Source organism: Oncorhynchus mykiss, chromosome 15 (genome assembly GCF_057628025.1).
Source record: "Oncorhynchus mykiss isolate SJ-2025 chromosome 15, ASM5762802v1, whole genome shotgun sequence".
In the NCBI taxonomy this organism is placed as follows: Eukaryota; Metazoa; Chordata; class Actinopteri; order Salmoniformes; family Salmonidae; genus Oncorhynchus; species Oncorhynchus mykiss.
Window position 1 is genome coordinate 22,823,023 of NC_143036.1, and position 26,945 is coordinate 22,849,967.

At 40.4% G+C, this 26,945-nt stretch overlaps 1 protein-coding gene and 1 pseudogene across 2 annotated transcripts in view; one reads left to right on the forward strand and one right to left on the reverse strand.

Annotated features, from left to right (window-relative positions):
• The window catches only part of LOC110489804 (VOPP1 WW domain binding protein), a 95,190-nt gene that overhangs the window by 18,922 nt on the left and 49,323 nt on the right, over positions 1-26,945 (reverse strand). For both annotated transcript variants that reach the window (XM_036944071.2, XM_021562725.3), the window contains exon 3: positions 7,615-7,692. In XM_036944071.2, the coding sequence (XP_036799966.1) occupies positions 7,615-7,692 (78 nt within the window). The remainder of the gene's footprint in view (positions 1-7,614; positions 7,693-26,945) is intronic.
• Positions 158-6,360, forward strand: LOC149977419 (natterin-3-like; annotated as a pseudogene).

Consider the following 26,945-nt stretch of genomic DNA (forward strand, 5'->3'; position numbering starts at 1 on the left):
ACCTAAAAAGTAACTTCTATTGCCATTGTCAACTCTGTAAAAATAGTCTACATAAAGCCAACAAATAATAACAATGCAGCCTGCAGGTAGAAAATATCCTGATAAAATAAATACCCTATAAATCACATTGGCTACGCATGGCCTGTCTGCAACGAACATGAATCAACTCCAGCTAGAAAACCTGCAACATTGTATAGAATATTCTGGGCCCTCAGAGATTCCAGGGCCTGTGAGCTCAAGACAGACACAGCTGTAGGCTATTTGCACAAGGGATAAGAGGGCATCAGGTAGGCCTATTTTATGACGTTTCCACTGGATCAGAGCATGACATTTTTCCCTATCATGCTGAATTGTTATCAGAAGGGAGAGAGCTGGAAAGATTTTCAAATACATTGAGGAACTATTGTTTTTCTCAATGGATGTAAAAACTGTAACTAAGCCAATCAGGAACATCCAATGTCATCTTGGTATGCAACTCCAGTGTAGATTTGGCCCTGTGTTTTAGGTTATTGTCCTGCTGAATGGTGAAGTCGTCTCCCAATGTCTGTTGGAAAGCAGACAGAAACAGCTTCTCAGCTAAAGTGTAATTAATAACTCAAAGTGTAATTAATAACTTCACCATGCTCAAAGGGATATTCAATGTCTGCAATAGGTGCCCTTCTTTGCTAGACATTGAAAAGCCTCCCTGGTCTTTGTGGTTGAATCAGTGTTTGAAATTCAGTGCTAGACTTAAGGACCTTACAGATCATTATATATGTGGGGTACAGAGATGAGGTGGTAGTCATTTTTTTTAAAAATCATGTCAAACACAGAGTGAGGCCATGCAACTTATGTGACTTTAAAGGATCACACTTTGTTTTACATTTTCGCCTAAAATGACATTCCCAAATCTAACTGCCTGCAGCATGGATATGCATATTCTTGATACCATTTGAAAGGAAACACTTTGAAGTTAGATCTGGTAAAATATAATTACAAACAAAAAAGCATGTGTCTTCAAATGTTTATTTTTTCATCATCTTTGAAATGCAAGAGAAAGGCCATAATACAATAGTGCAGTTTAGGCACAATTTAGATTTTGGTCACTAGATGGCAGCAGTGCGTGTGCAAAGTTTCAGATTGATCCAGTGACACATACCGATACTGTACAATATTTTGTATCAAGTCTGCCCAAATGTGCCAAATTGGTCAATTGATACATAACTATAGGAGAACATACAAATATTATATGGTAATACGAACATTTTAAGAATGTCATACATGACGGGTCATTAGCTTATACACTAACTTTCACACATCTACTGTAGATGGCTGGGTGGGGTGGGTGTGGAACCATAGACAGCAGGGGTTCAAACTCAGTTCCTAGATTTGAATATAAAAATGGATTTTATCAAACAAAACTATGCTGCATTTTTATCTCTGGGACCCTCAGGATAACAAATCAGAGCAAGATTACTGAATGTAAGTACATTATTTACCTTCAGATGTGAATGTATCAAACCAGATGCCCTGATAATTTTGTTGTTTCACTCTAAGAGCTACTGCAAATTGAACAGTGCAGTTAGATCAACAAGAATTTAAGCTTTCTGCCCAATACATTTTCTTGTTACTTACAATGTCATGCTAATCACATTAACCCACGTTAGCTCAACCGTCCCGGTATAGGGACACCGATCACATAGAGATTAAGCACCTTTTTTATCATGAACTTATTTAGGCTAGCCATAAGAAAGTGGTTGAAATTGAATACTTATTGACTCAAGACATTTCAGCCTAAAATGTATTAATTGTGTGTAGGCCAGTGACACAAAATCTCAATGTAATCCATTTTAAATTCAGGCTGTAACACAACAACAAAACATCTATGGTTATGAATACTTTCTGAAGGCAAACATTGTTTCTAAATATTGGAGTGAAACAAGCTTATATTTTGGGTTCTGATGGGGTACAACAGTTGAACTAAGCTCATAAGGAATTTATAAGTCACATTTAATTAATTCAGCATACATTTAATTAATTCAGAAGTCCAAAAATGGATAAAGCACCTGCAGATTGCCCCTTTAAACGCAATACTGCACTATATGTTTCAATAAAACCATGAGTTTCTTAATCGTGCTTACAGTTATTCTGAATGGAAATCGTGTCTCAGCACAACAAACATGCTCTATACGAGCCACAATCAGTGGTTTGCTGTGAGTTCATTTGAAGGAAGGGAATCTGAAGCATCAGCATAATCAAGAAGTATATACTGCATGTACTTCCTGGAAGCAATCGAATCACACTGTGCTGAGCTTTCACAATACACCGGATTTAACCAAATCCACTCAGTTTGTTCTGTATTGATTACCTTTAGAGTCCTAGTTGTAGCAAGTCATGTCCCAATGAGCACAGCAAAACTCAACAGCTTAGGCCAAATTGTTTAATTATTCACATTGAAGCACAAACAAGAACCCCCAACCCAAGAGATTCATCAAAATATGAACACTATAAGGTCTTACAAAGAGCCATCTACAGAAATAACAATCTATATATGTCTCTGAAAGGATAATTTCCACTCATGGCACAGTGCACATGTCTTTTGATGCAAGCATGTGGTTAAATTAGGGGGCCATTACACCTAGTTTGTTTGGAGCTTAAATTAGGTTCGTTTGGACAGGTGTGAACACTTTATCCGCACTCAGGTGTGCAGCAAACATGCACCATGGTTCACGCTAAAAAAGGTTGGTGGTGCAGTTCGCTGCAGGTGAAAACGCAGTCTGGACCAAACTAAGGAAAAGAACCAAAGGCACACAGTATTATTGGTCGTTTGACTGAGTAACTTGATATCTGATGCAGATAAGGGTCTCTCCCCTATTCTCTGCACGTAGCAGTTAATACAGCTTCTATTGCTATAGTAATATGAAGATTGGGACACAAGTAATGCTCGCCTCCGGATCAAAGATGGATTTAACGTGAGTATTTTCGTCCAATAAATAAATGACTCGCATTAAAATACGTGGTATTGTTTAGGTATTTAATTTGTTTGACATTTGGCAACGTGTATGAACTCACTGGAAAATAGATTGAACAACAAAAACAATGATGTGTGTGGGTGTACGAGGACTGATACATCTGACAAAGTTCTGGCTCACTTCAAGATGTAATAAAGCATTTTGAAAGGAGCATTAGGGCTGCGTTTAGAAAGACAGCCCAATTCTGATCTTTTTTTTCCACTAATTGGTCTTTTGACCAATCAGATCAGCTCTAAAAAAGTTCTGATGTAATTACTCAAAAAACCAGTTAGTGAAAAAAAAGATCAGAATTGGGTTGGCTGTCTAAACGCTGCCTGGGTGTCACTTGTGTTCATTGAAAATATGTGTTTTTATTATCAAGTGTTAATATTGTATGAATTCACTGGAAAATAGATTGAGCAACAAGGAAGTCAGATAACCTAGGAGTTGCAGGGTGTGTATGAAGACGTGACAGCACACAACTGATAAATGTTCTGTCTCACTTCCTCAGTTGATTGAAATGCAATCTGGGATTCAAACAATAACCAACCCCTTTTTTTGGTAAACAGCTTTCTGTAGAAATGCAACGACTCTAATAGGCTTTGGCTGCAAGGAATGACCATCCTTGATAAAAATGATAGTTTTAACCACCATGTTTTGAAGCTATGCAATGTTTGTTTAAAATTATATTGGGGTTTTGGAGTAAGACTGTTAAACTTAAGCATTGCTAAGTTATATTCTTCAAGCATAAATGGATATAAACCATTCATTTAAAATGAATAAAATTGATGTACTCATCTCAGATTAACCATATGAGTATGACAGGAACAGTGTGCACTGTTATGCTACAGATGTACATTTAAGCTGGGTGTCATGTCAGTTCAACAGTTCTTTATGATCGTAAATAATACAACAAGGAAACTCTGTAATTAAATTCAGATAACATAATCTTAGTGATGTCTATCAGTTAAAAAAATCATGGCTGGACTCGAGTGCCTTCATTGGAGCTGGAGTTTTTTTCTAACCTAAATAACAGACCAATAAAACAGCAAAACCCAACAATATATTAGAAAAGCTGTGGAGTTACTGTGGAGAGTCAACCCCATCTTGACAAGAAGCTGAGAGGAGCGAAGACTTCATTTGTAAAATGTGAGTGATGCAGAGTGCTGTTCAAGAGGAAGTTCTTTCCATCTAAGCATGTCTATTTTACGTGACAAAAATATTTTTCAAACTTCCATCAATATGGATTGATGTCAGGTCTAATTCCTTGCGAGCATTCTCTACATCCTCTATCTTTCAGATGATACTGACAGCGTTTGCAGCCTGTGCCTTTCTGCTGTAATGTTCTCTGGGTATGGAACCCCCAGAGCTGATGAACAAGCAGCTTTTACACCATGTTACTCAGAGCATTGTGACCACAGTGGACGGTGAGTGATGTGTTCGGTCTATATATGGTGCATTTGGCTGTGCATAGCTGCATAGTTCCTCATTTTGTATTGTTTGTTTTGAATAATGGCTTTCAACTTTCAATTGATAACTACCAAAGTGATTGATAATACTAGGGTTGCAAAGGAAGGGTATATTACTGGAATTAAAAAAAAAAAAGTATCCCCAATTTCATGGCATCCAATTGGTAGTTATAGTCTTGTCTCATCGCTGCAGCTCCCGTACGGACTCGGGAGAGGCGAAGGTCAAGAGCCATGCATCCCCCAAAACACATCCCAACCAAGCCGCACTGCTTCTTGACACAATACACGTTACCAAATGTGTCAGCTAGAGATGATGTGCAGGAGCAAGCAGAGATTTGTAGTTTTCCATGATGTTTACTTTGATGCTAATTAGAATGTTCAAATCTGAGAGTAAAAAGAGCCGAAAATCTCAGAGCGATGTAAGTGGTTATCAAAACGCCATGCCAGGGTAAGACTACACAAAACACAGCCCTTATTTTATGTGTTTCTAAAATCCCTAATGGGAAAAATGATTGTGATTGTAACCATTTCTCTGTTTGACTGCTAAGTTTTATGGGTATTATGAGACCTCCACAGTGGGGCTCTATGGGTAAATAAGTGTGATGTTTCCTTAGCTTTAAAAAGGGGAAATCTGTGATTGGTACATCCATTTTTGTACTTTTAAATTAATGATATACAGTACCAGTCAAATGTTTGGACACATCTACTCATTCAAGGGTTTTTATTTTTACTATTTTCTACATTGTAGAATAATAGTGAAGACATCAAAACTATGAAATAACACATATGGACTCATGTAGTTACCAAAAAAGTGTTAAACAAATCAAAACATTTGATATAAGTAGCCACCCTTTGCCTTGATGGCAGCTTTGCACACTCTTGGCATGTTGATTGAAATGCATTCCAGGTGACTACCACATGAAGCTGGTTGAGAGAATGCCAAGAGTGTGCAAAGCTGTCATCAAGGCAAAGGGTGGCTACTTTGAAGAATCTCAAATATATTTTGATTTATTTAACACTTTTTTAGTTACTACAGTTTGATCTGCTAGTTAACGAGCAGAACCTTGAGCTTTTGCAAAGGAAAGCATTCTCAGGTTCTATTCCAAAATACTCAATCGCACCCCGTGCCAAGTACAACGTCTATCTATTCTGTAAAAAATCATTATGAATAGGAACCGTTTCCAGAAAAATATTATTTCTTCCTTTGAATGGCAAAGAGTTGAAATACAAAAGGGACTTTGATTTGCTAACACTGAAAAAGGAGAGATACACACAGAGAATCTTCGACGTAGAGTACCATGTCGATCAACTGGCCACATTCTCCCAAACACCTGTGGCGCTGGGAGAGTACAGTGCCACCAACAACAACTGCCACTCAGTGAAGCAGACGGTGCGGTTAGAGGAGAGGACAGAGAGACAGAGCACCTGGCAGACCAGCGTCTCCTCCTCCCTGACCATACCCACCTTCATAAAAGAAGGGATACCAATAATCTCTGCTACAGCTAATGTCGCCGTCACATCTGAGAAAACCCACACCAACGGCAACTCTGTGACTGAAACCGTCAGCCACTCAATGAGTGGAGGTGGCTGTCCCAGCCAACCATCACTGTACGGTGAAAATGGCAGGAAAAAAGTATAAGATTTAAATCCTATTCACCGCACACCTGGCTAAAGAGTACACTGACGGCACTGTCCATACCACCACAGTGACGGGCGTCTACCGAGGTCTACAGGTGAGGGAGATTGACGCAGTGGCGGAACGCTGTCAGCCTAACCCCAATCCCCAGCCCTATGCTGCCTAGGTAGCAGGCAGTTGAGACATCCACTGTAACAGCAGGGCATATGCAGAGAAGCCTGTGTCTATCAACAATGTGTGTGACAATCTCTGTGTTTCGATCTACCAACTGACAGACAGGAATTTGTGGAGTGGTTGAAAAACAAGTTCTAAAGACTTCAACCTAAGTGTAATATAAACGTCCGACTTCAACTGTACTTATGAATGCTAGAGAGACATCCCTGACAGTGTACTGTCATTAGTGACATTTGTCAGGAGTGAAGTGTAACAAGTAACCCCTGTTCACTTTCCTCATCATCCTCTCACTGTTTGAGAATGACATTCAGCTTGCCACTGACTTCATATAGTCTGCTTGCCTTGACACTATCAGAATAAGCACCCATTTTATCCACAGATCCACAGACATGGTCAGGTGTCCATTACATTGTGAGGGGGAGTGAGGACATTACCCTCCACGTGGACCTTGAGAACCTCGCAATTGAGTTGACACCAGCCGTGACCCACAAGCACCGTGAAAGGTAACCAGGCAGTCGCTGATCAAAACCCTTCAGCCACGGCTGCTAGAGCACCATGAAACCATGGTTTTGTTTACATGGTGAGTAGCGGTTCCATGTTCTGTTTTCGCAGTTGGATTGCGAAAGCAAAGCAGTGATGCCACATGGCTCAACTGGAAAAACAAAGGCTGATGAAGGAGAGAATAAGTGACCCTAGACTCTTGTAACTCAAGAGGTCGTTATGGCTAATTGCACCACTAACATACATTAATCATGGAAAAGAGAGGCCTATTTCATGCTTAATTGCATGTCCCACAATAGGCGTATAAGACAATGCCTGACAGGATCGTGCCCAGTGCGCTGCATTTCTCTTTCTGGGTTCCTAACGGTTTCATGATGTCCTTGTCCTCAGCACGCCATTGTTTCGGTCATAATTATCCTACACAAGCTCTTCGCCTCAACACATCAGCTCCCTGTTGACTCGAGAGCTTCACTACAACATACTCAATGCTCAGTATTGACCAGCCTATATCGCTCCACACAGACACAGTTCATCTAACCCTTACTACAAGGTTCCTGTTCTTCATTACCAGCCAAGGGCCGGCCACATCACAAAACACCTTGTTTAGAGAGGTCACAAGGGCGATGGTCGCAGGGGATTATCTGTATGCAAACACCGCAGTCATCTCTGGAGTGGGGTATTGATTTGGCTGCCTGACCCCCTGATCCCTTGAGTTGGGGCCCTGAATACCAATAGCGACAGATGTAGCCTTGGGACTGTCATGGAGGAAAGGAGGGGAGTTAGAGGGGGAGGGCAGAGTAAATGTCGATCCATTGGAAAGGACCGCCTGGTAGGTAGGACTCACCAGAAGTACCATAGCCGCTGGATGGAGAGGGCTCGGACGCAGCAGCGCGTGCCACAGCAGTCCTCGTACGAGCGGCATCTGAAATGAGACACAAAGCAGCCTTGGCGAAACACATTTCTTCTAGTCACATGTAGAAACAGAGTGGAATGTGTCATGTACAGTAAACCCAAACCATATCGGCATTTCTTTTCATTTCCATTCCATCTCTATTTTTGACCAGGCAGCTTCAGTGTTGAACCTTGAAATAACAGCACACCTTACAAGACATGGTTCTAAATACAGTTCATGTATTGTATTAAAAAGTGGCCACATAAAAACAACTTCGATTTCAGCAAGCCTAGATGCAGTTAACAGACGCGTCAGTATCTTAACTCCATGGGCCGTTGTCCATTTCTCCACACAGCGACATGTAATGGAGTCACGCAGCGAGGCCAGCAGCAGTCATCTTCCTCTCTCCTGATGCTACACTCCACCCAATTAGCCCGTGCTGACCGAGGCCAGTGTTTTACAATGTCCTGGCTGTCTGGGGAGCGAGCTGGTGACAGTACTGCGGCCAGCGACTATGCCACAGTGTCCCCTAGCTGATTGACAACAAAGGATATGAGAGAGGTCACGGGTGTGAAGGCTCAGAGGGCTCAGCACGGGGACATATTTCACCATCAATTCAACAAGAGGCGTAGAGACAGCAGAGAGCCTGGTGAGTCTGGTACCTCGGGCGTAATGTGGAGACAGATTCATTCTTTGAAAATAGCATAATCGTTTCAGAATGGCTTCTTGAACGTAGCAGTATTTAATCTGATTCTGCTTTATTGTAATGAAAAGTTAAGGAATAGGTTAGAGATTTGGTGGTTTAAATTGTTTGGTTATTTTTAAATGTGCCCACTTATGTCATAATGTCAGGAGTATACGAGCAAAAGATTGCGATCCAATTGTGATCAGATCTGTAGCTGTGAGCACTTCTGGACAAGGACATGAATGTGTCAATGTTGTGAAGGCGAATTGGTCCCTAAATGTGACCGCTTTTCAGACATGTCTATTTCAAAAACTAGGAAGAGATACTTTTGAACACCTTGTGGCCGCAAAGCATTGTTGTCCAAATGATTTGTAATCGAATCTAAAAGCGTAGTTTCAATACCAGCCATAGACACGGCCTTTTGGAGCTCCCGAGTGGCGCAGCGTCTAAGGCACTGCATCTCAGTGCTAGAGGCGTCACTACAGACCCTGGTTCGATCCCGGGCTGTATCACAACCGGTCGTGATGGGGAGTCCCATAGGGTGGCGCACAATTGGCCCAGCGTCGTCTGGGTTAGGGGAGGGTTTGGCCGGGGCAGGCCATCATTGTAAATAAGAATTTGTTTTTAACTGACTTGCCTACTCAAATAAATAAATAAATATATACACATATACATACATTCATATATATATATAAAACAAAATAATGCAGAGAGGCCTGTAATCTCTCTGCAGTACTGTAGCATGAGCGCCCTTGACGTCTGACAATACCATACGTTCCATAAATAAAGTACCATTTTTCAAAACAGCTTTTGAACCTCTGAAGATACCAAAAACGTACTCATTACTATCTCCTATCAAATTATACATTCCGTTGCCCTCTGATGCTACCTGGCTGAAAGTAGGTGATTGGAGCTGCCAATACTGCATGTTTGAATTATTCAGTGTTCCTCGATGAAGTAATGCCCCCATAGATTTGGGGTGCGATTCTGTTCCAGCGCTGATGCAGTAGCCAGCTGCAAGCCTTCCAAACTCTACAAATGAGTCATGGCACCAAGCAGAACTATATCAATACTGCTCTAAAGATTCCTTTTTCATCCGTGCCATACACTCAGTGATGAATGTTTTCATCACGTCGCTTTTTCACTCACTCCATTCCGAGGCCAGAGACTCCTTATCTGACCTTTTCCGTTTCTATAACAAAGTCGAGTATCTCTTCGAAAAGACAGAATACTTTTTCGAGTTTATTCTCTCTCTGCGGCTCAACATTTGTCTGACCAGTCTTATCAGTTAACTTCCTCACCCTTGACTCAAAGTTTTTGTGCAATATAACTTTCTAAGTTCTAATTTCCAAAGTAGGCCATATATAACATATCAACTATGGATATCTGAGTCCGACTGCAGCACATACTTCACAGTCCCATAGGGACAACCAAGGAATACATGCTTTATTGATCATGTTTCTCACAGGTTTGATGTCCAGGCTACAATGTATACAATTGAAGAATCTAAATTCCTATAGAAACAACAAATTAATTGAAACTGTGGCTGGCATGACTTATAACCTACCTCAGTCACAAAAGGAGAATAATTTCACTGTACTGTTTACACCCTGTATCCTGTGCACTAAACTTAGATTTGACATACAGTTGAGGTCGGAAGTTTACTGACTTAGGTTGGAGTCATTAAAACTTGTTTTTCAACCACTCCACAAATTTCTTGTTAACAAACTATAGTTTTGGCAAGTCGGTTAGGACATCTACTTTGTGCAGGACAAGTCATTTTTCCAACAATTGTTTAGACAGATTATTTCACTTATAATTCACTGTATCACAATTCCAGTGAGTCAGAAGTTTACATACACTAAGTTGACTATGCCTTCAAACCGCTTGGAAAATTTCAGAAAATGATGTCATGGCTTTAGAAGCTTCTGATAGGCTAATTGACATCATTTGAGTCAATTGGAGGTGTACCTGTGGATGTATTTCAAGGCCTACCTTCAAATTCAGTGCCTCTTTGCTTGACATCATGGGAAAATCAAAAGAACTCAGCCAAGACCTCAGAAAAATAATTGCAGACCTCCACTAGTCTGGTTCATCATTGAGAGCAATTTCCAAACGCCTGAAGGTACCACGTTCATCTGTACAAACAGTACGCAAGTATAAACACCATGGGACCACGCAGCCGTCATACCGCTCAGGAAGGAGACGCATTGTCTCCTAGAGATGAACGTACATTGGTGCAAATCAATCCCAGAACGACAGAAAAGGACCTTGCGAAGATGCTGGAGGAAACAGGTACAAAAGTATCTATATCCACATAACCTGATAGGACGCTCAGCAAGGAAGAAACCGCTGCTCCAAAACCGCCATAAAAAAGCCAGACTACGGTTTGCAACTGCACATGGGGACAAACATCAAACTTTTTGGAGAAATGTCCTCTGGTCTGATGAAACAAAAATAGAACTGTTTGGCATAATGACCATCGTTATATTTGGAGGAAAAAGGGGGAGGCCAAGGTATTGGAGTGGCCATCACTGACCTCAATCCTATAGAAATTTGTGGGAAGAACTGAAAAACCATGTGCGAGCAAGGAGGCTTACAAACCTGACTCAGTTACACCAGCTCTGTCAGGAGGAATGGGACAAAATTCACCCAACTTACTGTGGGAAGCTTGTGGAAGGCTACCTGAAACATTTGACCCAAGTTAAACAATTTAAAGGCAATGCTACCAAATACTAATCGAGTGTATGTAACCTTCTGATCCATTGGGAATATGATGAAAGAAATAAAAGCTGAAATAAATCATTCTCTCAACTATTATTTTGACATTTCACATTCTTAAAATAAAGTGGTGATCCTATCTGACCTAAGACAGGGAATTTTTAGTAGGACTAAATGTCAGGAATTGTGAAAAACTAAGTTTAAATACATTTGGCTAAGGTGTATGTATGTAAACTTCTGACTTCAACTGTAAGTGCATCAAGGACAACATCCCCACAGTGACCTACGTACATATCCCAACCAGAAGCCATGGACAATATATGCACCAAGGTAAAGGCTAGAGCTGCTGCTTTGAAGGAGCCGGACACTAATCCGGATGCTTATAAGAAATCCTTCTACGGCCTCCGACGAACCATTGTACAGGAAAAGCTTAAATACAGGACTAATAACGAATCCTAGCACACCGGCTCTGACACTCGTCAGATATGCCAGGAATTGCAAACTATCATGGCTTACAAAGGGAAACCCAGCCGGTGACGCATCGCCGCTTGGTATGGTAACTGCTTGGCATCTGACCGTAAGGTGCTAAAGAGGGTAGTGCATACTGCCAAGTACGTACATACAGGACCTCTACAACAGCCGGTGTCAGAAGAAGGCCAAGAAATTGTAAAAGACTCCACCCAAGTCATAGACTGTGCTCTATGCTACCACACGGCAAGCGGTACAGGAGCACCAAGTCTGGGACCAAAAGGCTCCAGCTTCTACCCCCAAGCAATAAGAATGCTGAACAGTTAACCAAAATGGTTACCCTGACTATTTGCATTTACCCTCATTTTATTTGCACTGCTGCTACTCTTTATTATCTATTGCCTAGTCACTTTCACCTCTACCTCCATGTACATATTACCTCCACTACCTTGTACGTCCTGCACATTGACCCAGTACCGGTACTCCTTGTATATAGTCTTGTTATAGTTATATTGTGTTTCCTTTTGGCAAATGTTTCTTATTTATAAATCTGCATTGTTGGGAAAGGGCTTGTAAGTAAGCATTTCACAGTAAAGTCTACACCTGTTGTATTCGGTGCATGTGGCAAATAACATTTTATTTGATTCAACATAACACGAGAGATAATGACGGTCGGCCTCCTGGCAGTTCAGACAAATTGTTTCATACATCCTTCTCTAGCAGTCAGATGAAAACATAAACGGATTCTCTAATACTATCACCATGCTCACAAAAAGCAGCCAAAACCAAGCGGTGAGTTTATTCCCAATGACAGGCTCTGTATCCTCACACAGCCTCTGTTGTTTACAAAGCATCTGTCAGCGCTCCTGCCACCGGGAAATTCGAGGCCTGGTGAGAATATTATCAAGTGCTTATTATCAACAGGGCATCTGGTTCACATTAATAACTGACCTCCTGGGTCACTTTAGCTTTCACTGCCTTTAGAAGGGGTGGGGGACGGGGACGCTGCCTTGTCACATTTACACAAACTTCTCTGCCCTTGTCACCTCAGTTACCCCTCTCTGGTCCTGTCACCAACATCGCCTCTCTGGACCTTTCAACCCAGTCACCCTTCTGTTATCTCCATCACCCCTCTGCCCCAGTTGCTACGTCACCGCTCTTCTGATGTCACCCCCATCACCCATCTACATCAGTGGTTTCCAAACCTCTCCTCTGAGACGTTTCACAATTTGGTTGTAGCCCTAAACCAGCTCACCTGATTAAAGTAGTCAAAGGGCTTGATAATTACTTGACAAGTTGAATCAGGTGTGAGAGCTCTGAAATACATGGAACGGCTGGCTGGGTGTCCCCGATGAGGTTTGAAAACCCCTGACCTAATCCTCAAAGAGGTAGGTCTAGATAGTTGGTACGCTATGTAAAGAAGACCAGGGGGAAAAACACAGGATGTGGTGCCTTTGTAATGAATAAGCTTGTGGTGGTCATGACATTTTGTCAACCGGTGATGGTCAAGCAAATAACTGCTGGTCTCACAGTAGTTGACCATTTAATGGATATAAACACATTTAGCATAGCCTACAAGCCACTGACGCAGACCATCGACATTTTAAAAAGTCTAATAAATCCATTTGATATAGCCTACATCACAATAAATCCATTACTTATCTTTGACACGTCTAAAGAAACATGATATGAAGAAAATGTAGTCTATTTCAGAAGAACATAATAGCGTACTCAGACATTATGTTCGGCCCTGATCTGAATATGCCATATGGCTATGGGATACACTAGTTCATTTAGCAGACAAGATTTGCTTTGAATTCTGTGGCATTATTTTATATTATTTTATAGTATGAAGAATAAAATTGAACATAGCTGAATAAAATAGAAAGGATATTTTCTACAAAAGATTTCATTACAATTTCTGCGGCTATTTTGTGTTGAGCGGTTAGCAAAGAAACAGGTCCTCCTATATGCTTAATTTAGAGTTATTTATGCAACTTTAGATATGATACAAACATTGGCTATGTTTTGATTTGTAATACATTCTAAGGCTGCATGACCTAAAAAAAGTTGCATGAAAGGCATGACCTTTTTTGCGCAGGCCGTACACACTTCATCAGTCTCTCACTCACAATTTAACAATCACTTGATAATATTCTCACCAGGCATCAAATTTCCCAGTGGCATCCCCCTTGAGTGGCCGTTGTGCCCTTGGGCTGAATATAATCATTATAATTCCCTTCTTCCGGCTGACAATCGCCATGCTCCGAAACACCTACCTCTCACTCACATGGATCTCTCAGATATCTCAATTCTTATTAGCCAATGCCCGTCACGTGATTGGGTCCTACTCACAGGCATCTCAGCTGCGAAATAGGCTACAAGTGAAGACAGACACATCGGAGATGCAACTGCGCGTGTCCTTATCAAATTCCGAGGTGAATATTGAAGATGTTAGAACTGTCCACATTTTCTTTTTGTCAGCAAACAAGATGAGTAGGCCAAAAGCACTAGCCTAAGTCAATCTACTATCCCCCATTGTACAAAAGTTGACCTACTCTATTGGTCAACTTGTCCTGTGCGAGAAATAAGTATTCCATACATACTTTGGGACAGTTGTGGGATGCGATAGATCCCAAATGAATACAACCACTCACATAAAAAAAAAAAATTAAAAGCAATGAGGCTGATGCAACAGATCAGATCATTAAGCTTAAAATGTTGATCAACTATTAGGCTATTTCTTCAAATTATAAGCGCAGCAACGCACACACGCAGCGATGCACACACGGCAGTAGGCTATTAGAGCAATTGTTCCAAAATTAAATCAATTAACGGGAAAACACTGTTCACAAAAGTGAACGCAAATGTGATTATGCATGTAATGCTTTATTATAAAAAGGTGCATTTGTTTAGGGAAAAATATCTTCCCCAAACTTGAAACTCAAGCGCCACCTATGTTTGCCACTTAGGCTCTACACCGGCTGTAAAGCGGATTAATGTGCTTAAGTTATTTGGCCACTTTAGTTGTGATACAAACCTTATCAAAACATAAGCCTAAGGGCTAGGCTACATGAGGTATGCGACTATGATTTGAAAAAGTCTAAAAATGCATGGGCTCTTTCTTGCCTTGCTGCACATGCTGGAAATAATTCACAAGTGATTTTGTCACCCATCAGATTATTCTTAATTTAATTTTGTCTTTACATATAATAAATAATATACTGTATGTGTGAAATTAGTTTTGATTTAGAATGGACCATTATCTTGCACCTGTTTCGGAGCAGGGTCAAAAATAAACGTCATCTATGCACTTAAATAGCGAATGGAGGACACTTTTCCTGTGGTTCATTTTCATGCCAGCCAGCTAGGCTATACTCCTGTTGTAAAGCGAAGCAATGTGCTTAACAGTAGGAAAGTTGAGAAATAAGACCATCAAAACTGTGTTGTCTCACGCAATTACATAGCCTATGGAAATGAGCTCATAGGCTCTCATGAAGTGCTTGATTTGATTTTTGCTTACATTTGCATTGATGTCAGAATGACAATGGAGTGCTGATTACCAGGCAGTTAGCAATTTTGGTAGGCTACTAATGACCATCAGCAGCATCAGAGCTTGGAGAAGCCTGGTTGCCATGACTAAATGGTCACGTGGAATTTGACTGCCATCATGACTGGTGAGCGTGGGTGTGGCTGTAATACGGTCACCACAACAGCCCTAGTAATGGATCTTATAAATCCCACATTGGCATCAATGCATTACTTACACACAAACTCAAGTTACATGCATGTTTCTCAAGTTGGGATGTAGCCCTTACAGCACAGTTGGTGGTTAGAACCTTGAATATTAAATGTAAACCCACATTGCCATCATTTAAAATGACAACTTGTTCTCCACTGACCTTCCAGTTTACATTTAATCAGATAATAAAACGCCTGCCTTGACTTCCTCCCAGACAAAAGGGGAAAAGTGCTGGCTTAGGGTTTTCATAGAGCGATTAAAGCCAGAGGACACCGGGGCACTTACATGACTATGATGTGGAAAGTAGAAATTCTGGAAACTACCATTGGGTGAAGCTCCTGATAAAGCTGAAAGAATAGAGATGTGTGAGGCTTTATGAATCTACAGCTTATGGTGGATGACCCTGAGGGGAGAGGTCTCTTACCGTTGTCATGCTTGGTATTGTTCTCACTGGCAGGGGGATAGAGAGGGTCAGAGGCAGGATGAATCGATAGATTCAGCGGGAGAAAGTGCAAAACATTTATTAGACACCCATCTATCCCCCTGCCCGCATGACAAAACACACAGACCAAATCTGTCATCAGTGGACTGGCTATCCTGACCCTCCCCAGGGCCAGGTCAGGAGATGCAGCTTGGAGCTGTTTGGAATGCACCCCTCACTCCCACTCTTTCTACTCTCCTTTACCTCTTCTCCTCATCCACAGAACAGTATGGCCCTATAGACTTATCTCCAACTCAACAAATTGTCACTTGTGTATCTTAATCACCGTCTTATCAGGTAATGCCACCATAAAGGGCATTACCTGATAAGACGGTGATTAAGATACACAAGTGACAATTTGTTGAGTTATAACACATACAGGCATGCACACACGCACAGAGAAAAGAGTCAGAGAGACAAATTGTGTGTGTGTCAACATGCATGTTTGTTCTTGTGTTAACAATCCAAACTCCACAGCTGTAGGCTCCCATGGCACCTCACACAATCCCACCTCATATTTAATCAATGGTACCTTGTTTGTATTCAACGCCAGAGACACGATTGCTCACAAATGGAGTGCGGTACCCCGAGATAAAGCAGGGCTGAACGGTTGCAACGCTTCCCTCCTGGTGAGCTCATGAACTTGACGAAATGACAAGTCGGCTACATCAAAGACCGATTTGCTTTAGAGGTTTACTCCACTGGTAGGTGCCTAAGACATTGACTGAAACGGCACTCTATTCCCTATATAGTGCATTACTTTTGCACAGAGCCCTATGGGCCTTGGTCAAAAGTAGTGCACTACTGTATATAGGGAATAGGGTGCCATGTGGGACGCAGACAGTCATCAAAGTGAACCCAGGAGTAAAGAGAGCACAATAAATCCCCGTTACCAGGGAAACTGATGAGGAAACTGGTTATAAACAAGACTTTGATCTCAGTATTTGGAAAAATAAGTTTGTAAACAAGCACAAAATAAATGTATACGGTAAGATATAACGTCGCCAATGGGCTTTGAAATTCTTAACCAGTCCTTAAAAATGCAATACATTCCACTTAATTTCAACACATAGATATGACATTAAGGACCAGTGGAATTAACCTCCAGAGGAGATATTAACATAGTCAAAGAGCCATGTAAAAGGGAGTGACAATGACATTAGGAGAGCCAAATAGAATGTGGGAACAATGGGCATACAAATTGAAGCAATGCAATCAGAGCTGCAGGATAATGACACATAATTCTGGTGCATGGTGGGAGACAGCTCACCATTTGATGAAGTCAGAGGCCAATTTTTGGTGGAATGAATTCTGTTCAACTGAGGAAAGAAATGTAAAGATTTTCTATGAGTAAAAAGAAAGAGTACTGTTATATCAAAACAAGTCCAATGAATGGAACATTTCTGATTTATGGTGCTTATCCTTTCCATTCATTGAACCATATAGCTAGATCTACACAACCGATGGCCTGGGTCATCTTGACATTTGAGGCCTGAAAAACTTTGATTTTGGAAAGTAAGGCCTCTTCAGACAGGCAGGAAAAGTGGCCATCCCCTAAATCAGACTCAAACTGCAGTGTTGCCAGGTTAGGCTGGACTTAGTCCAGGAGCAGTTACCCTCCTCTGTGGTCCACTCTCTGAGATAGCTCCAATAACGTCCACCAAAGTAGAATTAAGCTCTTCATGCCTTGGTCAGAGTCCCAGACACCCTCACTAACAGTCAAAATGTTTTTTTCTAAGGAAAGCCTCTGGGGAAATTATTTTCTTCTGTCTGCCATGGTTATTTTAGTAGGACATTCCAAGTGTTGAATGTATGAAATTCAAATAAGTTTGAGGACCTGTTTGAGTTGAACAGTCAACGGTTGATTCAAGCAATTATTGGAAAGAGCTGTGGCACATACAGTCCCTTCAGAAAGTATTCACACCCCTTGACTTTTTCAAAATGTTGTTGTTACAAAGTGGGATTACAATGGAAAAATGACATATAATGTGTTGCATGGACTGTGTGCAATAATTGTGTTTTAACATGATTTATGAATGACTACCTCATCTCTGTACGCCACACATACATACATATCTGTAAGGTCCCTCATTCAAGTAGTGCATTTTAAACACAAATTCAACCACAAAGACCAGGGAGGTTTCCAATGCCTCGCAAAGAGGGGCACCTATTAGAAGATGAGTAAAAAATGAAAATAACGAGCAGACATTGAATATCCCTTTGAGCATGGTGAGGTTACACTTTGGATGGTGTATCAATACACACAGTCACTACAAAGATACAGGCGTCCTACCCAACTCAGTTGCCGGAGAGGAAGGAAACCGCTCAGGGATTTCACCATGAGGCCAATGGTGAAACAGTTCCAGAGTTTAGGAGAAAATGTTGTTGATCCATCTTCAGTTGTAGTTACCCCACAATACTAACCTAATTGACAAGTGAAAAGTAAGCCTGTACAGAATTTTAAAAATATTCAAAAAAATGCATTCTGTTTGCAACAAGGTACTAAAGTAAAACTACAAAAGAGTGTCCTGAATACACAGTGTTATGTTTGTTGCAAATCCAAATCAACACATTGCTGAGTACCACTCTCCATATTTTTAAGCACAGTGGTGGCTGCATCATATTATGGGTATGCTTGTAATCGTTAAGGACTGGGGGGGGAGGGTTTCAGGATAAAAAAATGTACGGAGGAAAACCAGGTTCAGTCTGCTTTCCACCAGACACTGGGAGATTAATTTACTTTTCTGAAGGCACTGTCAACATTATTTTTCATAAACGAAAGGGCTATTCCACAGTAACAGAATTATGCTGAGACCACTGAAATGTATGGCAAACAAAAAACGTTTAACACACCATACAACTATATGCCAATGACTGCTTTGAACAATTGACACAGTAAAAAAATACATGAAACTGTGCAGATGCAAAGTTTGGTAAGAGAATTACTCTAAAATAGATGTTTTATTCTGTTACCAAACTTTGTATTTACACAGTTCTTCCTGTAAATGTGTTTTTGTAAATGTTTCAGTCACAATTGTTGAAAGTAGTCCTTGTACATAGAGTTCTATAGTCTGTTAAACTTTAAAGTCAATGGTTTTTGTTTGGTATACACTTTAAAGTGAAACCTGAGTCTCAGCGTAATTCCGTTACCATGGAATTACCCATAACAAGTACTATCCACACATTTCTAACCAACCGAAGACAATGGACACCCTTTTGAGCGTTTCAAACAAAGCCTGACGTCTGAATATAACAGGCTAATGTTCTTACTCAGCAAGAGTGCAACGTAAGAGAGATCTCTGCTATGACCTAAAGCCATTTTAAAGGCCAGGGCCTGGAAAGCCTTGCTCTGCAACAACCTCTTTCTGCTTTGAGTAAGTGTGAAGATGTCAAAGGCTTTGGGATTCTGTGCTGGGTATCCCACTGGAAGAATACCTCCACTGCCCACCAACCCTTTTTCCAAATATGCAGTGTACTGTGTTCGATTTACATCATAAGTTCTGAATAGTGCACTATGCTTTTAGGAATAACAGATAGGTGTCAATAGAGTATCAAAGTACACAGTAGTAAACTATTGGAACCATCGAAGGAACTGAAACATTCGCTTACAGTGTATTTTCTAAAGAACACATCTATTAGAATCAGTTATAGGAATTATATTGTCCCGTATAGATATTAAAATTCTCCTTGGGTTTGAGGGAGACCCGGTGCTGTCTGTGTCTCCATCAGGATTGACAGGAGGTCTTGTGACTGATGAGGCGCAGGCCCATGACGTGTGTTTACACAGACGTCACCTTGCTCTGTGGGGAAACTGGGTGGGTTTGTTAAGCCAGTAAATAGAGGGACACACATAAACCTATTTCTGGAGACGGAGGTAACATACATCTTATCCTAAATTGAGTTTGCACGTTTTGCTGTACTCTTGTGGGTAACATTTTAGAGCTCATCAAAATACTGTGAATGGTCTGGTACTTCATCCGAGTATAGCTTAACCTAATATTGCCCACTCTAATTGCCTATGCATTGATGGCTAATTAGCTGCTAGTGCTAGCACACGTTTAGTATTTTATTAGGATCCCCATTAGCTGTTGCAAAAGATGACATAAAACATGGCATAATACAGAACACCAATAGACAAGAACTACTCAAGGACAGAACTACATAAAAAAAAAATTAAAGACACACTTAGCCAATTATCAATACATACACACAAACTTTCTAGGTCAAATAGGAGAGAGGTGTTGTTCCATTTGGTGTTGCTTTATCTGTTTTTTTTTAAACCAGGTTTGCTGTTCATATAAGCAATATGAGATGGAACGGAGTTCCATGCAATAATGGTTCTATATAATACTGTATGCTTTTTGGAATTTGTTCTGGATTTTTGTTCTGGATTTGGGGACTGTGAAAAGACCCCTGGTGGCATGTCTGATGGGGTAAGAGTGTGTGTGTGTGTGTGTGTGTCAGAGATGTGTGTAAATTGACTACGCAAACAATTTGGGATTTTCCACACATTAATGTTTCCTATAAAAATAAGTGATACATGTGCATTACACATTATGTTACACATACGCATTACACATACTGTAAGTATCTGTTAAGTACTTTATTCAATGCCCTTGTGAAGTAGTGAATTAATGTGGGGGACTTGTAGGCTTAAAAACCACACATTGTAGTCCTGCATGGAATGAGCTTGCTGTTGAAAATAAGCCACTGTTGTGAAGTGGATCATTACAAACTAATGATAACCTTTAAACAGACTGCGTTTAATTGCACTCTGTCATTAGTGGCAAACAATAGATGACCTTTTGTTTGAAGAGCAGACACCAATGAGTCAATTCCATATAGGTCATCTATTTTCCATCTTCCAACACACTGTTTATTTTGTTGTCACAAAGATGGATTCTATTTGACGAAAACATGGAACTTCTGCCCAATGTCACTCTCTAAAGTCTATTTCTCTCCAGAGTTCGAATAACACCATAATGGTCCTACTTAGAACTCAAGATTGTGAAGTTTGTTCCCACTTTATGTATCCATTACATACTGTTGATGAGAATTCCATCCCTAGGATGGAAGAAAAACATTTAGAAAGGCCAACTAAGCCAGAGTAACTTCACGATAATACCCTGCCCGAAAAGAGATACATACACATTTTAAAAGAGAATTAAACATTAAGAATTTAATAAGTGCATTGCATAAACAACCTCCTAATTCGAGTTCAAAGTCTTCCATACAAATGTTGGTCTGAAAATCAATTTGTGGGAAAAATAACTAAATTGCAAAGTGACTCCAAAAGTCAAAACCCACATAAACGGTGTCTATATGGGGTTAGAGCTGTTAGGGTGACCATATTATAAACCCAGTCATTGTACAATCGTGTGCAAATACAGAGTTGACAGGCCACTATTTAAAAAGAGGATCCCAGCTTTCTCATGCATATTTATTACTCAATTCTTAAAATATAGCACATTAATCTGCTTTCCAAACAGTGTAGGGGGCTATAACGGTCCTCTAATACAGGACTATTCGTACTATTCGTAATGTGATGTGCGGAATTGATAGTCCTATTTTAGGCTAATAATATAACTCAATCACTGTTAGCAAAAAAAGGCTGTTCAATGCATGGCTGAGTGTGTATAGTGTAGAGTATTTTTATTTTATTTAACTAGGCAAGTCAGTTAAGAACAAATTCTTATTTACAATGACGGCCTACTCCAGCAAAACCCTCGCCTTACCTGGATGAAGTTGGGCCTATGGTACTCCCGATCACGGCCGGTTGTGACACATCCTGGGAACGAACCAGGGTCTTTAGTGACGCCTCCAGCACGGCAATGCAGTACCTTAGACCGCTGCGCCATTCGGGAGGCCTGTTTGTTCATAGGCTGGCTATAGTCCTAGGCTATTATAGATACGTTTCTTCTTTCTTTGCGTGGCTTTTTATAAACACATTTCATGCAATTCTACTACACATTATATGACTGGAGAAGGTACATTTATTTATATTATTTTTTTGGTAATTTTTACCCCTTTTTTTCATTATATCCAATTGGTAGTTACAGTCTTGTCCCGTCGCTGCAACTCAGTCATGCGTCCTCTGAAACACGACCCTGCCAAGCCGCACTGCTTCTTGACACACTGATTACTTAACCCGGAAGCCAGCTGCACCTGTGTGTCAAAGGAAACTGTACAGCTGACGCCCGAGGTCAGGTTGCAGGCACCTGGTCCGCCACAAGGAGTCACTGCAGCGGGATGGGACAAGAAAATCCCGGCTGGCCAAACACTCCCCTAACCCGGACAATGATGGGCCAATTGTGCACCGCCTCATAGGTCTCCCGGTCACAGCCGGCTGTGATACAGCCTGGAATCGAACCAGGGGCTGTAGTGACGCCTCAAGCACTGCGATGCAGTACCTTAGACCGCTGCGCCATTCGGGAGGCCTGTTAGAATTTCTTTTAAAACAACAAATTACAGGGTAGCCTACTCTGCTGGCACTGACAAAGAGATAAATCAAAAACGACATTGTCCACACAATAGGCCTACGAGAAGGGGAGACACAAATAGAAGGTGAGTCATTCTAAACTGGATGAGGAAATTATTGTCCAAAAACTAACTTTTAAGTAGCACTGACCCAACAATTATAAATAGTGAATATGTGCAGTGCGCACTCACCAGGGATATTGCCAATGCTCTCCGCTGGTGCAAATAAGATGGGCTATACAGTTGTTCGCTCAATTAAGTTGATCATTTTTATTCTAAAAGACAGAAGTCTTTTCATCGTCATCTCTTTACAGCAATAACCATTTGCTTTCCAAACTATGTTCTCCCCTCGATTGTATTTTAAAATATTGCCCTATGCCTGGCTTGGCCTCCCTCTGTTTTTCACAGACAGTTACAACTCAACAATAATCTGCCCAAATTGCCTTTCCTTCCAACTGTAGGCAATGTGATTAAAAATGATATATATATTTTTTAAGAAGCCAATGATCCTCTGTGACCAAATCTATCTTAAGTAGCCTATTTTGAAAGATTTTATTTATGTATAGACAGGAGTAAGCTAATTAGCCTACACAATTTTGTAAATTTTCTGAATAACGTAACAGCACATAACCTCCATTAATTATTATATATTTTTGTGGGCATTTCTAAATCAAAAATAATTCCACACATATATTAGTAGCCTATATGTAAAGTCCAGATTCAATTAAGAATAGTCTGATGGGTAAGAATATTATCAAGTGCTTGTCAAATTGTGAATAAGAGACTGATGAAGTGTGTGCAGCCTGTGCAAGAAACAGAGCTCATGCCTTTCATGATACTTTTGTCAAATCATTATCAGCCGCATCACGCAGCCTTAGAATGTATAAAACATCTCTAAACATATAGCCTAACTTTTGTATCACAACTAAAGTTGCAAAAATGACAAGGTGGAAAAATGACCCAATTGTCATACTTGAGTAAAAGTAATGATACCTTAATAGAAAATGACTAGTCAATGAGAGAAGTGAAAACTAAGGAAGAATTTTATAAATCTAAAAGGCACAACCTAGATTCAAGTCAGTTGAACATGTTATTACTCCAACCTTGTGAAAGTGACAACCTGACAAGTTTTCATCTTAGTAAAAAAAAAACTTGATATCGAAGGAGTGTCTTTGATTTGAAGGCCTGCACATGCACAGTTCAGCGCGAGACAACCGTTAGACCCAATGACGTAATTCTGCGCACGCGCTTAGCTAACCAACGTCGCCATGACATTGCCTACAAGTCTGACCGGAGATTTCTATTGGAGAAGCAGTTTCAGCCTATCATCTTCCTACTCTGTCTTTGCTCTCGTCACTAGAGGCAATGCAGCAGATGCTAAAGAAGGCTGCCAGGCCGACAGGACTTCATTTGGGTGGAGGCAGAGGAGTGCATTGAAATGGATGTCTTCTCTGTGAACGCCTCTTCCTTGTCTGCTCCTTTCATCTTTCTCTTCTATCACACAGAAGGGTGAGAAATATGGAAAGAGCAGGCACGGGAGAGGTGCGTTTCAGTGCACTTCTCTGCCTCTGCCTCAGTCTCATGATTACACTGAATGTACAAAACATTAGGAACACCAGCTCTTTTTTATAAAAGACTGACCAGGTGAACCCAGGTGAAAGCTATGATCCCTTATTGATGTCACTTGTTAAATCCACTTCAAACGCAGTGTAGATGAAGGGGTGGAGACAGGTTAAAGAAGGATTTTTAAGCTCCCCTCCCATTTTCCCTTGAGGACAGACTCAATTCGTCAGGGCATGGACTCTACAGCGTGTCGAAAGTGTTCCACAGGGATGCTGGCCCATGTTGACGCCAATGCTTCCACAGGGATGCTGGCCCATGTCTCAATTGTCTCAAGGCTTAAAAATCCTTCTTTAACCAGTCCCCTCCACTTCATCCACACTGATTGAAGAGGATTTAACAAATGACATCAATAAGGGATTATAGCTTTCACCTGGTCAGTCTTTGTTAAGAGCAGGTGTTCATAATTGTTTTGTACACTCAGTGTATATATCTCAGTGTGCACCTATATAGCTAATGTTGCCCTTTCCTTCCCTGCTCTCAGCTTCCACAACCACTATCGATATCATAACAAACATCAATGGGAATGCTGTCCCGCGCAGTGTCCCTAAGAACACAAACATATTTACTGTTGTTACACATACAGTACAAATGCCCATCAATAATAAAAGCACACAATATATATACACATTCATTAAGGGACCTGATTCCATATACAGCATAATACATAATTGATTTGCTTTGGTTACAGGTACCATATTCATGTCAATTTACACACTTAGTACCCGTAGGCTGAAACATTCACCCATAGATTTTCCTGTATAGGAAATACAGAGAAATCATATTTATCACACAGGATTTTCTAATAATAAAATTGGTATGTAGAGAAAAAGAAACAAAAAGGTGGGCCTACACCCTCAACCCAACATGTCTTCACAACACCCTGCAATCCACCCCTTCCCACCCTGCCTAGCAAGACAGGTTAGTTGTCAGTCCACATCCCCTCATATCTCTATCTAGAGACAAGTATATTTGTCCAGTCCTCAATTGTTCCTTGACTAGCACCATTCCTTATTGGACTGAGCCAACAAAAAAAAAGTTGCGGCAGTGCTGCCTGCCCGCAGTGATCATCTCTGATTGGGGAATTCAAGGAGCTGTCATTGTTAAGTAAAATGGAATATTTACATTCATGCACTTTGAAATATGTATATATTTTTAACTTTGTCCCATTTAACTGCAAGGCACTCCCACATCATGTGAAGGAATATGCCAACCTGATTTAGGGGACACAGTGAACAGCTGGGGACAGTTTCATCGTAAAACCTTTCCTTGGTGTCAAATACAGTCTGAACAAATTTAAAATGTATCAATTGATGGTTCGGATTATGGGATGCCAAGGTCATATTTTTCCATATTCTGTTCCAGTTAAAGGGTTGCTCAGATTCACTTACAGTGGGGCAAAAAAGTATTTAGTCAGCCACCAATTGTGCAAGTTCTCCCACTTAAAAAGATGAGAGAGGCCTGTAATTTTCATCATAGGTACACTATGGTACACTATAGGTACACTATAGGTACACTTCAACTATGACAGACAAAATGAGAAGAAAAAAACAACAAAAAAAACACAAGTGCAATGAAGGAGTGGCTTCGTAAGAAGCATTTCAAGGTCCTGAAGTGGCCTAGCCAGTCTCCAGATCTCAACCCCATATAAAATCTTTGGAGGGAGTTGAAAGTCCGTGTTTTGCCCAGCAACAGCCCCAAAACATCACTGCTCTAGAGGAGATCTGCATGGAGGAATGGGCCAAAATACCAGCAACAGTGTGTGAAAACCTTGTGAAGACTTACAGAAAACGTTTGACCTCTGTCATTGCCAACAAAGGGTATATAACAAAGTATTGAGATAAACTTTTGTTTTTGACCAAATACTTACTTTCCACCATAATTTGCAAATAAATTCATTAAAAATCCTACAATGTGATTTTCTGGATTTTTTTTCTCATTTGTCTGTCATAGTTGAAGTGTACCTGTGATGAAAATTACAGGCCTCTCATTATTTTAAGTGGGAGAACTTGCACAATTGGTGGCTGACTAAATATTTTTTTGTCCCACTCTATGTAGATCTGTGAACCATAATAAAAATTTTAAAAAATGGCTAACTCAGAATATGAGCTTTCCAAAAGTTGTTCATATATAATAGAAATCAGTCCTTTTGGGAGCCCAGATTATTTATAAATCATCATTGCATGGTTCGGTAGTGTGTTTCCCAATGGACTCCATTGAACAGCATAGCTGACATAAATTGTAAATATATTCAAAAGGAGTTGCCTGGTAATGTTATGTGTCTTTTAAATCTTGGAATGTTCTCAAACCATCCATGATATCGTCAAGCGTATGGATTCTACATTTGGACCATTGGGGGTATGCAAAAGGCCGCCTTCCAAATCGCAAGGCATTAATGTGAAATAATGGAGTATGTTTTTCAATTTTATGCCAAATAGAAGTTGTGTGAGCAATAGTAGATGCAAAGCGTAGTTTACATTTAAGGGATATATCAGTGAAGACCCTATTTCTTTAAATACACTCAGTCAGGGGGTGGAAGAATCATGTCTAAACCAATTTAGGATGAAGCGAAATGCTAGTGCCTGAAACACAGTTTAAAGTTTGTTACAGATGGTCCTCCTACGTCTTTCATTTTGACAATAGATATTCTGCAGGTTAAAGCAACTGGGATGTTAGTCCATCTACTGAGGTCCAATTTCATTAATTTGAGAGTTATATTAAAGTTTGTAGAAATGGTTTTATCTAAGGAAGGAAATATATCTATTCCCAAATATTTTAAATGGGAAACGATTGGGATTCCATAAGTAGAGATGGAGTCCTCCGTCGGGGTCTTGAGAGGCAGAAGGGCTGATTTGGTTAGATTCATTTTATAATTTAAGATTAAGCTGAATTTATCTATGATCTTCAATGCGTTTGGGAGCAATTGAGATCCATTATGTAGATATAGTAAAATATTGTCTGCGTATAATGAGATGAATTGATCAGAAGATTTGAGGGAAATGTGTTATTTATTTTCATTGATGAATTGCCTGGGCTTCCATGAAAAAGAAAAATAGCAAAGGAAAAAATGTGATTATCTTGTCTGCTGC